This window comes from Pristis pectinata, chromosome 21 (assembly GCF_009764475.1).
Source record: "Pristis pectinata isolate sPriPec2 chromosome 21, sPriPec2.1.pri, whole genome shotgun sequence".
NCBI lineage: Eukaryota > Metazoa > Chordata > Chondrichthyes > Rhinopristiformes > Pristidae > Pristis > Pristis pectinata.
Genome location: NC_067425.1, coordinates 19,957,824 through 19,974,802, shown reverse-complemented (window position 1 = coordinate 19,974,802; position 16,979 = coordinate 19,957,824). Strand labels below are relative to the sequence as shown.

General features: G+C 36.5%; 1 protein-coding gene across 2 annotated transcripts in view; it reads right to left on the bottom strand.

The window, feature by feature from the left end:
* Positions 1-16,979, bottom strand: part of usp32 (ubiquitin specific peptidase 32) — a 124,208-nt gene that overhangs the window by 25,265 nt on the left and 81,964 nt on the right. The window contains exons 11-18 of one of the 2 annotated variants that reach the window (XM_052035776.1): positions 15,155-15,216; positions 13,440-13,542; positions 9,780-9,963; positions 8,545-8,720; positions 6,956-7,096; positions 2,892-3,045; positions 835-989; positions 671-752 (exon numbers count right to left, since the gene is read on the bottom strand). In XM_052035776.1, coding sequence (XP_051891736.1) covers positions 671-752; positions 835-989; positions 2,892-3,045; positions 6,956-7,096; positions 8,545-8,720; positions 9,780-9,963; positions 13,440-13,542; positions 15,155-15,216 — 1,057 coding nt within the window. The remainder of the gene's footprint in view (positions 1-670; positions 753-834; positions 990-2,891; positions 3,046-6,955; positions 7,097-8,544; positions 8,721-9,779; positions 9,964-13,439; positions 13,543-15,154; positions 15,217-16,979) is intronic. The other variant, XM_052035777.1, reaches the window with a different exon arrangement.

Genomic DNA, 16,979 nt, shown 5'->3' with positions numbered 1-16,979 from the left:
TAAAAAAAATGACCTATGCTTGGCTTACCACTTAAGCACAAGGGCTCGATCTTCCTCCCCCACCCCAAGGCAATAGTCTCGATCAGCAAGTGTATTATGAATGCAGTGTCTACAATCACCCTGAAAGACTGTTTGTGGACATGAAATGTCACACAAAACAGTCAAGTGTCAACTTATTTCTGACCCTGGTTGCAATAACATGCTCATATACATTATTCTATTCATTTTATTCAGCTGGATCATTAAAACACAAAATACTCAAAAAATTATTCAGCTTAGAATGTTAGCTGCATTTTAGCAAGTCTTTTACATGTGTATTCACCAAACTCAATCATGGCAGATATGATAGAAAACTTCAGGTTTCAATGAGGGAATAACTTCGCAGTAACTTTGATGTGCCTAAGCAAACAAAACATAGAACAGTCGCTCTACTGTGAATATCAATAACTAAATGGTATTTTATAGAAATGCTAAACTACTGAAAATGATTCTGTCCAAGACACAGCACATATTTTAAAAATCACATTAATTGGAAAACAAAGACTGAAGATCAGATTGTGAATTATGGTTTAACTCGATCCAATTAAAAATATATTTGAACCCTGAATTACCAATCATAAGATTAATTTCAAAAATATTTTGCGTTGATCTTGAAAAATATCGCTTTTACCTTCAATCACCAAGTGTTGCTCATCTAGAATTTTTAAGTCTTCTAAAGTGTGATCCTCATCATCCAGTAGTGCAAGGTAGTTCTACAAAATAAAATTGTTATGTAACATGATCATCCCAAAACAATGCAATCCTAAGGACCTAATATCACAGACATTTCTTTACCTCACTGTTGTACAGCCACAGTCGCATGTCTTCCTCCTTTATTCGAAGCCGCCGAGATAAGTATTCATGTATATCTTTTATTGTTTGCATTCGGCTAAAGCAGCCCGTGTAAGCTAGCACTCGTTTCATTGGTGAGGAAGGTGAAGGTACATTTCCTAAATTCAGAACAAGTATTTTAACATGAAAACATACAAGGCATGATACAAGATAATTTAACATGTTAATACCACCCCAGATAGTGCCAGAGTATTCAAAGCGACATTTTGCTTGGTACTATTGCAAATTATGCTGGTGGCAAGATATGGTAGACAAAACCATTTTTCCTGCATACATACTGCCATCATAAGCTTTCTTTCTTCCTCAGGTTTGAAATGGATAAAAGCCCATTTGACTTCAGACAACAAAGTCTGATTAGGAAGTGAAGAACTGCAAGGCTATTTACTACCTATACTTATTTTGTTTTCATTCTTGCAAAGTATTCAGTTATCAAGCAAAAAAAAATCAGTTATCAACCTCCATCTATTTGTTGCAGTCTATTAATAGTTATGACTCATTTCCAGGCAATCAAAATAATAAAACTACCTATCTATATGTTGATAATTAATTGTCCATTATATTGATTCCTTTCCAAATAAAGGCTGAGTAGATGAATGATTTAATATAACAATTTCAATTCAATTAGAAAGCAATTGATTCTGTTGCACTTGGATTCCAGTTGGCTTGGAAATCAACACTTTTGCAAAATAGCTAATAAAACAGAATATTACATGGAATTATTTGCTCTACAAGGTAGATTTTATTGAAAAAACAAGCATAGTATTTTATTATTGTACATTAAAATGTGATATTTGAAGACATTTCCATAGATCTACAAATGATTCAAATTTTCTATTTGAAAACAAAGCTAAATTGGTTCCTTTTAAACCCTTTGCTCCTCTTCCATATTCTTGATGAATTTAAGGTCAAAAATGACTCAGTAGCAAAATGGACCAGTAAATTGTGTTCTAACATATAGAAAGATCATGTGGGTTTACAATACATATTCTTTATGTGGAAAGGTCCAAATTTCAATTAGATTATCATAGTATAGCACTATGAGAAAGCTCTTCCTCAAAAGACAGCACAAGCAAACTGTACATCCCTCAGTATCAGACAAGATAATTACAGAATCTGATGGCAAAGGCACATGATGAAAGTGGGCAGTAAAAAAAAGAGAATACATTTATAAAATGTGCATGATTACCCCTCTTCATCAAGTAACTAAATTTTCAAAAATTAAAAAAAGTTTGTGAATTAATTCCTTGAAAAAGCACATAGTAAAAGATAAACATTTAATTTGCAAAGAAACTGATAGTCAAATTATTTCTTTGGGAAATTTATGAGCATGTAAACTACAAAAAGTATATTGCAGGGGATAACGCAAGTTAAAGCTATTGCATAAGAAAAAAAATCAGTTAAATCATAAATTAAAAAAGGTATAGATGTAAGATTACAGCAAGAAAGTGGATCAGTAAATTTAAGAACAATTCTATAAAAATGTTGCAAGGTAAGATTCAGAAAGTTATCATTTGAGTTTTCTCCAAATGCTGTTCAGGGAAAGAAATAAGCATACAAAGCACTGGGCCCCATTCAAGAGGATCTGGAAATATACAGTAAATGAATTCAGGGTTCTGTACATTATCTCTCTCTATATAATCAATTTAATACCTAGTCAAATTTTACTTGGCACTTAAATCATTCAATTAGATTGCACATATTGTACTTTGGGGATTACCATGGCCAAAATGTTTAAGTGTCATAAATATTGTCATATAATCAATTTCATGGTCTTCAGTTAGTGAAGGAAATTCAAAGGATGTCAGGAACACTCCAAAAGTTTCTCATTTCTACTATTTTTCCTGAACCAGCAGACCCCAATTGGCCATGTGGTTTTCAGAAAATCTCAATGATAACTTTCAATGATAACTACAATCTTGATTTGAAAATGAAATAGGTGGATTTGGCACGAAGCAACTAGAAAGCTAACAACTCCCATTCTTGCTGCAGTCTTACAATACCTCTATGGTGAGGAAATGTTCTCAGGCTCATCATACCCATATTCACCCAGATGTTAGACTGTTGAGTACGTGTGGCTGGTTGTTGTCGCAAGAAAAGAAGGTAGCGAGGAAACAACTCGAGCTCTGCTTGATTTGTTGTTGTATTTTTAATGACCTACAATATTAAAAAAAAACAAATTCATAGCTTCTGTTCTGATCACATGGTTACAGCACTTCTGATGTCATACGAAATCACTTAGACCATATATGAAGCACATGCAATATGATTTGCTGTCATTTTACAAGATTTGAAAATAATAAGTGTCTGAGGCAATGAATTGGAGAAATGACATATTATTTGCTTCATTTAAAAAGAGCAACTGGTGTGTGCATATTCTGAACTATATACCAAATAGTTCAAACCTTTGCAGATATCTTCAGCAATAAACAAAGTAGAGAGCAAAAAACTTTAACTAATCAGTGACTTTTGAAAGTGGAGATATTCAAATTATTACACTTTAGTTTTAACATTGTATTAATTTCAAATATTTAGTTTCACAAACTTAACAAATATGACCTGAACATAATAGTTTGTGCAACATCCCAATTTGGTCATCTTTTGTAATCAAATAACTAATATACCATTTCTCCTGTCTTCTCTCAAAGGGAAATGAAAGTATAGGCTTTAAAGATGCAAGTTAAAAATTATTTCTTGATTGGCTTCACCATTTTATATGTGATAAGGATTTAGAAGAAAAGACATGGCACTATAACCTGCTCTCTTCAGACCTCTCTGATCATCCACCTCAGGGTAAAAGCACCATTTGTAGAAAATGTCATATGTTCTGAACAACATTTTTATGCATAGACAAGTGTTTGATAATCTGATGGTTATGATCCTGAACTAAGAACTCAATTGGGTTTAAACATCTCAAATGGTAAACTGTGGTCAAAACTGAGAATTTGAAGGAGAAAAACATTAAAAAGCCATTGGTTTAGTAATGCACTTCAGAGAACATGTTGGCCCTACTTGGTCTGGTGTTCTCAAGTCTCAGTTGAACTTTCAATGCCATCAGAGCAATTAAGATCCTGCCCTTTGGGGATCAAGTCCCTAGTTCCCTGAAAGTGGTAACAGGTACATAGGGTGGTAAAGAAAGCAGATGGCATGCTTGCTTTCATAGGGCGGGGCATAGAATACAAAATTCAGGACATTATGTTGCAATTTTATGAAATACTGGTTAGACTGCACTTGGAGTATTGTGTGCAGTTCTAGTCACCACACTATAGGAGTGACATGATTGAGCTAGAGTCTAAAGGATATTCATCAGGATGTCGCTTGGATTGGAGAGTTTAGTTACATAGAAAAATAGAAAACCTACAGCACATACAGGCCCTTTGGCCTACAAAGTTGTGCTGAACATGTCCCTATCTTAGACATTACTAGGCTTACCCATAGCCCTCTATTTTTCTAAGCTCCATGTACCTATCCAAAAGTCTCTTAAAAGACCCTATCATATCTGCCTCCACCACCTTTGCCAGCAGCCCATTCCACGCACTCACCACTGAGTTAAAAACTTACCCCTGACATATCCTCTATACCTACTCCCCAGCATCTTAAACCTGTGTCCTCTTGTGGCAACCATTTCAGCCCTGGGAAAAAGCCTGACTATCCACACGATCAATGCCTCTCATCATCTTATACACCTGTACCAGGTCACCTCTCGTCCTCCATCACTCCAAGGAGAAAAGGCAGAGGGCACTCAACCTGCTTTCATGAGGCATGCTCCGCAATCCAGGCAACATCCTTGTAAATCTCCTCTGCACCCTCTCCATGGCTTCCACATCCTTCCTGTAGTGAGGTGACCAGAACTGAGCACAGTACTCCAAGTGGGGTCTGACCAGGGTCCTATACAGCTGCAACATTACCTCTTGGCTCCAAAATTCAATTCCACAATTGATGAAGGACAATACACTGTATGCCTTCTTAAGCACAGAGACAACCTGTGCAGCTGCTTTGAGCGTCCTATGGACTCTGACCCCAAGATCCCTCTGATCCTCCACACTGCCAAGAGTCTTACCATTAATACTATATTGTGCCATCATATTTGACCAACCAAAATGAACAACTTCACACTTATCTGGGTTGAACTCCATCTGCCACTTCTCAGCCCAGTTTTGCATCCTATGTCCCGCTGTAACCTCTGACTGCCCTCCACACTATCCACAACACCTCCAACCTTTGTATCATCAGCAAACTTACTAACCCATCCCGCCACTTCCTCATCCAGGTCATTTAAAAAAAAAATCAAAGAGTAAGGGTCCCAGAACAGATCCCTGAGGCACACCACTGGTCACTGACCTCCATGCAGAATATGACCCATCAACAACCACTCTTTGCCTTCTGTGGGCAAGCCAGTTCTGGATCCACAAAGTAATATCCCCATGGATCCCATGCCTCTTTACTTTCTCAATAAACCTTGCATGGGGTACCTTATCAAATGCCTTGCTGAAATCCATATACACTACATCTACTGCTCTTCCTTCAATGTGTTCAGTCACATGCTCAAAAAAATTCAATCAGGCTCATAAGGCAGGACCTGCCCTTGACAAAGCCATGCTGACTACTTCTAATCATATTATACCTCTCCATATGTTCATAAATCCTGCCTCTCAGGATCTTCTCCATCAACTTACCAACCACTGAAGTAAGACTCACTGGTCTATAATTTCCTGGGCTATCTCTACTCCCTTCCTTGAATAAAGGAAAAACATCCACAACCCTCCAATCCTCCACCTCTCCCATCCCCATTGATGATACAAAGATCATCACCAGAGGCTCAGCAATCTCCTCCCTTGCCTCCCACAGTAACCTGGGGTACATCTCATCTGGTCCCGGTGACTTATCCAACTTGATGCTTTCCAAAAGCTCCAGCACATCCTCTTTCTTAATATCTACATGCTCAAGCTTTTCAGTCTGCTGCAAGTCATCACTACAATCACCAAGATTCCTTTCCATAGTGAATACTGAAGTAAAGTATTCATTAAGTACCTCTGGATCCATACACACTTTCCCACTGTTACACTTGATAGGTCCTATTCTTTCACGTCTTATCCTCTTGCTCTTCACATATTCGTAGAATGCCTTGGGCTTTTCCTTAATCCTGCCAAGGCCTTCACATGGCCCCTTCTGGCTCTCCTAATTTCCTTCTTAAACTCCTTCCTGTTAGCTTTATAATCTGCTAGATCTCTAACATTACCTAGCTCTCTGAACCTTTTGTAAGCTTTTCTTCTCTTCTTGAAGAGAGTTATTACAGCCTTTGTACACCACAGTTCCGGTACCCTATCATAACTTCCCTGTCTCATTGGATCATACCTGTGCAGAACTCCACACAAATATCCCCTGAACATTTGCCACATTTCATCCATACTTTTCCTTGAGAACATCTGTTCCCAATTTAAGCTTCCAATTTCCTGCCTGAGAGCCTCATAATTCCCCTTACTCCAATTAAACGCTTTTCTAACTTGTCTGTTCCTATCTCTCTCCAATGCTATTGTAAAGGAGATAGAATTATAATCACTATCTCCAAACTGCTCTCCCACTGAGAGATCTGACACTTGACCAGTTTCATTTCCCAATACAAAATCATGTACAGTCTCTCCTCTTGTAGGCTTACCTACATATTGTGTCAAGAAACCTGCCTGAACACACCCAACAAACTCCACGCCATCTAAACCCCTTGCTCTAGGGAGATGCCAATCAACATTTGGAAAATTAAAATCTCCCATCACAACAACTGTTATTATCACACCTTTCCAGGATCTGTTTCCCTATCTGCTCTTCAATATCCCTGTTACTATTGGGCAGCCTATAAAAAACACACAGTAAAGTTATTGACTCCTTCCTGTTCCTAACCTCCACCCACAAAGACTCCGTAGACAATCCCTCCATGACATTAACTCTATTCTTATTTCTACAGGTACCACCTGAGCCTGCTGAATATTCCAGTATTTTGATTTTATTTTAAAGGTTAATCCTTTGAAAAGATTCAATTTAAAGCATTGTAAACAAGGTAAAGATAACTTACAGGCCTAGGTAGAGATAGGTTTGCCCCATACCAATGGTACAATGCCCTCCACACTGGTTCTGGGACAACCTCATAGTCTTTGCCTCGAACCAAAGCTGGATTCCGTTTCAGGCGTCCACCCTCTAATGTTAACGTAGGAGCCTTGATGAACAAATAAAAGAGTTATTTTCATTGTATGTTATGAAAACAGAAACATTAATCTTGTGGAAAAATGCTCCTGATAGCCCTCGTCTCACTTTTCTTGGGTTAATTTTCAGGTGTTTGTGCATTTTGACAAAGGAATTGCAGGAATAATGTACAAATCAGATTAGGCAATATGATGTATTGTTAAAAAAAAGATCTTGGAAGTCTGCAAGTAACACTGGCACATAGATAAGGGGTTAGTTAGATATTGAAATCAAAAACAGAGCTGCCCTGTGGTTTAGCAGAATGTGGATTGCAGTACGCTCCAGTTTTTTCTTTGGCTTTCCATTGAGTGGTGCAATTGGAATGCTGGAATAATATTGAAGGTGACTGCTAGAAGCAGTCAACCTCAGTGATGTAAAGCATATGGAGTCAGAGGCTGAAGTTGAACTAGACACTTGTCCAAGGTCTTGTGGAAGCTTGGCTCAGTAAGGGGAAAGTTTATGGTGGAAAAGAAAGAAATTGTGTTCAGAATTCCAGTTATTTATTTGGAGGTAATTCCTCCTCACCTAATACTGGAGGATTGACAAAGCATGAGTAATCAAAAGTAATACAAGGGCTGTAGTGGGCGGTGCTGGAATGTATTTAGTGACGCGATGCTGAGTCACCTCATGCTTTGTCAGCATGTACTCTGAACCTGACACTGCAGTTTCAGATCAAGTCAAACCACAGCATACAGATGAGTAAGAGCGGGAAAGCAGTTTAGATCCTTTGGGAATGTACTACGAAGTAAGAGTGCTGGAGCCATCACATGGATGGGAATGGAACCAAAAGAGCAGTTCAACTTAGGTATATAGCATTGGATGTGGTCATAAACTGTAGAGTAGGATGTGATTAGCATATTCATGAAGTCCGATTAAAATCTGGCTTAAATGTATTTTAAACTTCTCAAGAAACACATTTGATTTTAATGAATCACTTATTTTAAACACATTTCCATTATTTTCAAAAAGCTCACCTTCAATCAAATCAGATTTCAGTTTCAAAATTATGCTGGTCATCGACCATTCAAGGGTAATGACAAGACCAATGGATTTTACTTCTACTGCAAAGAGTAATACACTGCATATATATCCAAATATTGCTTACTATAAAAGTAAAATCCTACATGATTGACAAATGGACATGTTGAGTAGCTCTTCACTGACTTAAATATCCAAAGAATAGGATAAATTAGTGACTTTAATGTTTCATTTAAACTACTTTAATGTTTAAATGAATATGCTGTCTAGATTTCATGACATTTTGCACCATAGCCAGAGTTGAAAACTAATCAACAATAATCTTAGTGTTTATTCTTTGAATATTTCATTGTCACATTTTTCAGAATGCTAGGTTTGTAGCATGCTAGAGTTCATCCTGGTAGACTTAATTACTTTCAATCTTTGAAAGCTTTATATCCATACCTTTACAGACCCTTGCATTACAAGTGATAAATTATCAATAGCTCCTGGTTTCTGTAGACCAAGTTGTCCTAAAATGTTCCCATTGGCACCTAAGAAGCATTGACCATTGTTGTCCAAACTGTTGTACTGTCTAGGAAAGCAAACATCAGTACCAGCTGGACTAGACTGATACAAGCCTGAAAAAAAAAGAAAATATTCTTATATTATTTTCAGATTTTAATCTTTTTGAACATATACTCTTACAAAAAGGAATAGTTTGGCTTTCTTGATCTCTATTAAAAATCCTCAAATCTAGTAGCAACAACCTAATTAAATTGGATGGCTGGCAAATGAACTCCATGATGGAACAGCAGTTCACAACAAATGTTACTTGCCAGAGGCCTACAAGTTTTCATTTCTTTTGATAAAGGCGAAGGTGTCCAATATAACATGCAGATTTGATTTTATTGGTTCTGTGCCTAGTATTTTCTTTTGTTCTGCATATTTGTATGCTGACATGAGAAGCTTTAAATTCCATTCTTATTCAAGTTAAGAGTAAAGGGTAAAAGCAGTTTTGCTTTAGGTTTACTCATTTACCCAATCAATGCATTGTGAGCAAAGAGTTAAAGTCTGCTCTGGATATAACCATTTTTAAAAATGTGAATGACAAGATAAATGTCATTTTTGTTTTAAAACCAGGATTATCCTGCAATCCTGGCTCTTCAAGTGATAGTGAATACAACTGGTTCATAAGTACTATTATCCACACTCCAATCCTGTTGCTTGTCATACAGGATGTCTTAAGCCTTGGAAACATTGGATGCAGTTTTTCTTGGCACTTCTGCTTTTCCCAAATATAGACAGGCTGACTTGATATCAAATGAATAGAGCACTAATTTCAAATCCTTACCTTTTTTAGATATCCGTCTGAATTCACAAATAACTACCTTTCCTTTTTTTTGAGGAGGATACTTAATTTCCAGTTCTCACTTACCCATAAATCCTCAAAGTATTGTTCTCTCAAGATCTTTTACTTTCTGCCACAACAGTACTGTCGGTACCTAATTTCCCAGCAGTCTTTCAAATCCTCTGCCATGGTCAGCAAGGCCTATGTAACCTTATGTTCAGTTTAGGGAATTTATTATAAAGGTTTTGTACCAAAAGGGAATTTCTGACTTTAGTATGATGTGTGCCTTAAACAAGTTAAATGTTGAGCTTTCAATTAACGTTTTGCACAAACATAAAACCAAAGTTACCAGTGCCAGTGCTCTCAGATGCTTCAGATGCAATTGAAATGTTGTCAAAATATTTTTCATCTGTAGAAGTAAATGAATTCTGCATTCCAGGTTTGTCTTCACTCTGATCCACAACATGCAATTGGTTTTGGCTTTTTACTAAATTCATTATTGATGAGGGTTCTATTATGACAGGTTTTGTTTCCTATAATAAAAGCATAAAAAAAAACTGAAAGGTGACAACCACATTCATCAAAATCTCAAAGCTAATCAATGTATTTTCAGTCAATACCAACTTTTGCACAAGTCACCATGAACTCCAAATTCTTCTTGGCCCATATGCAGATTTTGGAACCTGAAGTTAGTCACCTACAAGGATGTCAAAGGATTTGCCATTACAAGCCCACTTTTTGAGTAAGCTACTTCAAGGATGGATTAAGGTGGTTAACCTAAGATTTTTCTGTATCTTGCTAATCAGTTTCTACAAATAAAAATAGAAAATACTGGATTCTGACAAAGGGTTTTTGATGTGGAACGTTAACTGTTTCTCTTCTCACAGTTGAAACCTGACCTGCTGAGTATTTCCAACACATTTGCTTTTTTTGAAAAAGATTTCTAGCATTTGTTTTTTGAAAATCATAAAAAAAAAACAGCAGATGCTGGAAATCTAAAAATAAATTATACAGGAGTTTCAGGATTCAGAATATCTGGGCACCAACCTAGATTTTGTTCTCAACTTGGAGCACAAACAGATTGCCATTGTGCCAGACAAGCTGTAATGAAACTAGAATTATTTTCTTTTATTCCTCTCGTGTACCAGCAATTACTCAAAACTGACAGAAGGTTCCATAAATTAGCAGTTTTGATTACTTATTAAATATCAATTAATTTGATTAACAAAGCAGAAACAAAAAGACATTAAAATAGAATGGCATGTATTTTTGAAGGCTGCATTGAGACCCAATTATAGATAGTTAGGCCAAATCAGGGAGCAATTTCTGAATCAATCTTGGTGACCAAAATGCTGTAATTGACCATGACTGACTTTATGCATTATGTTGTCACCCTCTATTAAATACAATTTTCCTTGAAATTACCTTGCTTTTATTGGGAGAAATTGTTGTAGTTTCTGCTTCCTTTGCTCTTTAAACACAATTTGTTTTCTGAACAAACTGTACAATAGATTGCTATGAATCATATGCCTTAATCCACTCCAACACATTGGATGTCATAGCGATGTCTATATATATATTTATTTATTGATTGATTTTTTTTGAAGTATATAGTGTCCTTGGTGTGTTTTGCCAGAAGATTTTAAACAATTTTCAGATAATTGGAACTAAAATAATAAAATCATAAAAAAAGGTACTTGAAACACTTTCTCAATCCATTCTGGCTGAACAGCTTAGGGGAAAAGCACCAAACCAAAACACATCACAACCACATTGCACTGTATCTCAAAAAGGGATATTTTGGTGTAATTATCCTTTTTGTGGCCCTTTAAATTAAATAATATGAACTTACTACTAACCTGATAAATTGTGACTGAAATGGATCATTTTGACCATTTCAATTATTTGGACATTAATTACCTCTAAACTACATCATAGAAGGAATAAGAACATGAAGGCAAGAGACTGCGGATGCAGAGGGATGGTGATATTTCAGGCCAGGACCCTGCGTCAGGATTGAGTGCGTAGAGGGAAAATAGCCAGTATGTAGAAGAAAGAGGGAGGGTTGAGACAGAGGCTAGGTGGTGATAAGTGGGACCAAATAAGGGAGGGATGATGGACAAGTAGAACCAGGTGGGGATAGGAATGGTAGGCCAAGGGAGAAGAAGCCTAGGTGGAAAGGTGCGTGGTTGATGGAACCAGGTGAGGGAGGGTAGCTAATCTAGGTAATGGGAAGGGGGAGGGGAGGGGGATAAAGAGGAGGGGAGTGAAAAATGTGAACCTAAGTGGATCAGAAGGAGTTGGAAAGTAAGGAGTTGTGGGTTACCTGAAATTGAAAAATTTAATATGTTCATACCATTGGGTTCTAGGCTACCCAAACAGAATACGAGGTGTTATTCATTAAGTTTGCATTTGGTCATGGAGAAGGCAAAGGACAGAGAGAGGTTGGTGTGGGAATGAGGAGTTGAAATGGCATGAGACCAGAAGCTCAAGATGAACATGAAAGCAGCTCTCTACAATGTAACTGAATATTTTCATAATAGCAAAAAATAAAACATTTAAAAAAATGCTCATTACTTTAGCTTGTAAAATTCTTTATCTCCAATAGGCGAAGCAACAAGAAAAATAATCTGTGGTCCCAATGGCAATGACAAATCCGTTAAATTTACCTTCAGGATACTTGCTGATCCTTGATGCTATTTTGGCTAATGGACTAAGAATTTTACAAGTCCCAGAAATTAATAAGAACTTATTGATTCCCTAAAAAAAGTGACTTCCCCACTTTGATTCGTTATTTCCATACTGAAATTGCAAAGGCAGCTCCTTAAAGTTTAATTGTTTCATCAGAAGCTCAGTGAACAGATTTAAATAAAGACTAAAAAAAAAGCAACTTTACTTTTGGAACAGGATATCTTTTGTACAACAGATATATTGCACCAGATGTTCCCTGGTTATGCTTCTTTTCTGAGTAATCATCTCAATGTGACATGTTTTTCTAAATAGCTTGAACAAAATAATTAACAGTATGATATTTATTTTGAAATAGGGAAGGCCACAACTGATACCAAAGGTTACAAGCTTGAACTTGCGTGCGTTTGTAAAGGGAAAATGTTTCTTTGTACAAACTGCAACTGTATCCCATTTCCATGTTCGTCAGTTAAAGTCATATTCAACATCTCAAGCCTTTTCCAACATTCCCTGACAGCATGGCTGATCTATGCGAGACTCTAAACAATTCGCCAGCCTCTCTATTTTTTAAATACCTTTTTGGTTAACAAAAATCTGTTGGTTTAAGATTTAAGATCAACAATAGACTTCATGTGGATGAATTTTCTACCACACATCAAACACAAGTGTTCATTTTTCTTTTTATATTTTGGTAGAAATTTAACATTCTTGAAGACATTAACAAAATGAAAATTGGAGAAGGCTTTCATTTAATTAAAAGTTGTTCATCACGAAAGAAAAAATATTTCTAAGGTTGTGCAATACAGTAGAATTTAAAAGCAGGGTTAGTTGGTGCACCAGTTATCTTCCTAGTAAGAATGAAAGCATCGAAATTTCTTCATGTTTTTGCTGGTTCTCTTCACGGCAAATCAAGCAATGGCTGTGTTTTTGGGGACAGGATTGCTACATAATTTTAAAGTCCACAATTACTGCTGTTTAGTTAAGTTTGCTGAGTAACAGGTACTTGAAAATGTCCATCAATGATGGTATCACACAGAAGTAGCTTGTCGCGTGGACTGCATTTGTGATCTTCAGCTACAAAACCAGCTTAAGGCAACTGCTCATTTGCTTTCCATCAGAAGCACATAAACAGTACTGCAAATAAATTCCTTGGATTCATGAGGGATCAATAGTTGTTTTTAAGTTTTAAAACTCCATATAAAATAATTGGCAAGCTTGCCTGCCTTTAAAAATATACTGCTTTGCAGTCAACAAAGCATTGCATCTGCTGTGTTCACAACATTGAATTACTAGAAAACATTAGAGTTTGCTAATTACTCACATATTTCACATATTCCTTCCACTGCTGCCACCACTGCACTGAAATCAAAAACCAATTATGTCCAGGTTGTAGGCCATGTCTGTTTTCTCTTTCCAGCCATCCACTAGAGAAAAAAAATTCAGATAAATTAGTAAAGGGATACAAATATCAGCAAGGATTCCCAGAACTAGTTTGGAGGAAATTACTTTGGATACTATTTTAACAATACCATTAATAGCCTGACAAAGACTCCGTTAAGTAATAATGCACAATATAATTTCAAGGATATGATTACTAATTGATGCATTAACCTCAAAAAGTTGTAATAAATGAATCTGGATTGGCCTGAAGAGAACTAACTACGATCAGTCTGTAATTAACAAATGTTCAGTCTTCGTCAATGACCTGGCCAATGGAAGAGACTAATTAAATCCAAAGAGATCGAGATGCACTGGGTGAATTAGACACAAATTATTATTAACATTTGAAATGCATCCAAAAGCAATGAATTTACTGAAACTCTGAAATTAAACAGAAAATACTAACAACACTCAATGCTGAGCACTTGAGGTTTTCTGTTTTGTTGTAACATCAAGCACTGGCGATAGGTGAACAGAGAATACACTTATTCACCATTGTTCCCTGCAAATGGTAGGTTGAGAGAGAAAAAGTGGTACACAGTATGGACATGCTTGTGCATAAAATTGAAACCTGACATGCTATGGCTAACCTGAACTGAGCCCAACTAGTTATAATATTTTCCATACCCAAGCATCGCTTTAAATATAATCGAGCAATTTAGAGACTGAAACACTCAACTTTCTGAAATGTTACTTTCTAACTACAAATAATAATCTTAACTTGGGTAAAGTACTAGGCTGAGCTCACTAGCTACTGATATTTTATTGGAATATACACCCAATCCAAACCTGATACATTGTTGGTTCCTGTCTGGCTTGGGTCAGGCAGCCTGCCAGCCTCCAATGCATTACTCACTGAAGGTTTATGATCAATTGAGAGAAGTCTGGAATTTTGGTTTGCTCACTCGGTCTGCAATACAATGACTGACTTTGGAACTCATACAGATGAGAACTATTGAGAACACTTGCTAAAAGAAAACTACTCAAATAAGTTTAGGATTTGAATCTATTTACTTTGGAGCAATAAAGACTTACATAGAAGTGAACTGGTGGAGGTCTATAAAATAATGAAAGGATTGTACTTATTGATACATTACTGCAATTTAACAGCTTTGAGATGTACAAAGGACATGAATTTAAATTTTATATGAAATCCCAGAGTGGGAACTAACAACATTACATGGTGGTTCTTCTCATACAGACTAATTATACTCTGGAATGTATTGCCAGATGCTGACTATCTGAATATCATCAAGATGGAGTCAGATCAGTTCTTAACTGGAGCAGAGATCACACCATATAGCAGGCATGTGACTGTATAGGTAATGCACACTTCACTCAATGAACGAGAGTGTCAGGGAGGAATATGACAAAATATTTTTTTCCAGCTTTTTAGCTCTGCATTTTTTGCCCTGTCCTTAAGCTTAGACGGTCTTAAGAGTGAATGGGATGTGTTTAGTTAAGATGCTCCATGCAACTGTTTAAATGCTCTATAGAAACCAACTATTTTCAGTGAATAACCTCCTCAAATATGGCAGTAATTTAGCATTTTTATTAAGTTCAAAGAACAAGCAGTTGCTACTGCAAGTTATGCACCTGATAATTTGTCCTTCTTCTTCTGGTGTTGCTGGTCTTAGACCAAGAACTATGTGACATATCTGCAGATGGAAATAAAGAAAAAAACAATCACAATTATCATGAGAAACAGCACGTTTTCTTTGGGAGATAATGAAATTCTCTGCAGCTCAGACTACTCTACAGAATAAACAATAAGGACATCCCAAGTTTAAGGCAGGGTTCCGTTCCTGTGAACTATTCATAACCGGTCTCTCAAACCCTCATTTGTATGTACGGGCTATACATACAGTCAGGCATTCGTTACTGAGGACGCGAATAGAGAACAGTAGGGTTTTGGAGTGCTTTTCCACAATCCTTGATGACAGCAGAACAAGTAGACATCATTCAGGTGGCTTACGAGATACTTGCTTTTACTTGGCCAAAGCATAGAAAACAGGTGCAAGGAGGCCATGCTGGAATTAATTATTGCAGTAATTAAGCCACAGCTAGAGTACTGTATACAGTTTATGTCACCACATTATATGAAGAATGCAATAGGACAAGAGATTGTCCTAAACAGATTTACAAGGATGTAGCAGAGGCTGCAGAATTTTACATTAATTAACATCAGCGCAGATTAATTGGAATTTTTCTTAGCAACTTAATTGTTTTTGAACACATTTGTTGTTTCAATTGTTTTTGGGGAAAAAACTCTTAACAATGCCTTACTACCATACTCATGGGGAAATTATCATCTTGACTCTAACTTGCACCATCCATATATACACCAAATTGATAATCTTGTCAGAATACTACTTAAGGCATCGAATCTGAACATACAAGCAAAATTTTGTTATATTCTCAGTCTTTTTTGGTTAGCTTTTACTGCTTATGTTTAAATAAATTGCAAAAGTATGAAACATTACACATGCACTAAACATGGAATGTCAGGTGTGCAGACCTTGTAGTTTCTGGAGTTTGACCAGTCAGTACCAAGGATATTAGCTCTCAAATATCCACATATTTTTCCCCAAACATCTAAGACATTTTTAAGAGGAGGTTTAATCAATCACAGAATTTAATAAGAGGTGACCATTGATTATTTTGAATATTGTGCATCAAACCAGTTTTTCCCCCAATAGAGGGGAAAAAAATGCTGGTTAGCCACTGGCACCATTGTGACAATGCTGATAGCATAACTGCAATAATCTAGACAAAAAGTCCTTTCACACAATGCACTTCCTGGGCTTATTTACAGGACAAACATCTGCCAGTATTTAATGGGAAACGACAGCTGTCTCTATCATGAAGTTTGAAATTCTATCATGAAGTTATGTTAGTTATTTTAATACAGCTTTCAGAAAACATTAGAAGAGTTAATTGAGATCATACACTGAACAACTGGGCCCCAATTTACTTTTTTAATTGATCAAAAATTATAATTAACTGTAAGTGGTTTTCCAACAAGCCACATGTGGTCAGTGGTTAACTTATTGGACAATACTGAACTAAATATTCTATGGATTTGAAAGGAAATAAATCACATTTCATCCTTCATCTCTGGAAGATATTGTTCATCAGAAGATAGGTGGGTGGGAAGTGGGGTACTTAAGGCAAATCAGGTGTAGACTATTCTTCAGTACTTCATCCATTAGGTCATTCATTATCTGTGTGGTCTACATGTCCATAACACCACAAATAGCAGGGAGTCAGCCATTCAACTTCGAGCCTGCTCTGCCATTCAGTAGGATCATGGGTGATCTGATATTCCTCAATTATACTTTCACATTTTCCACAAAATGCCAGTGCTTAGCAAATCAGGTACAAAAACTCAAAATACACTTTACTCCAACCCAATGATACA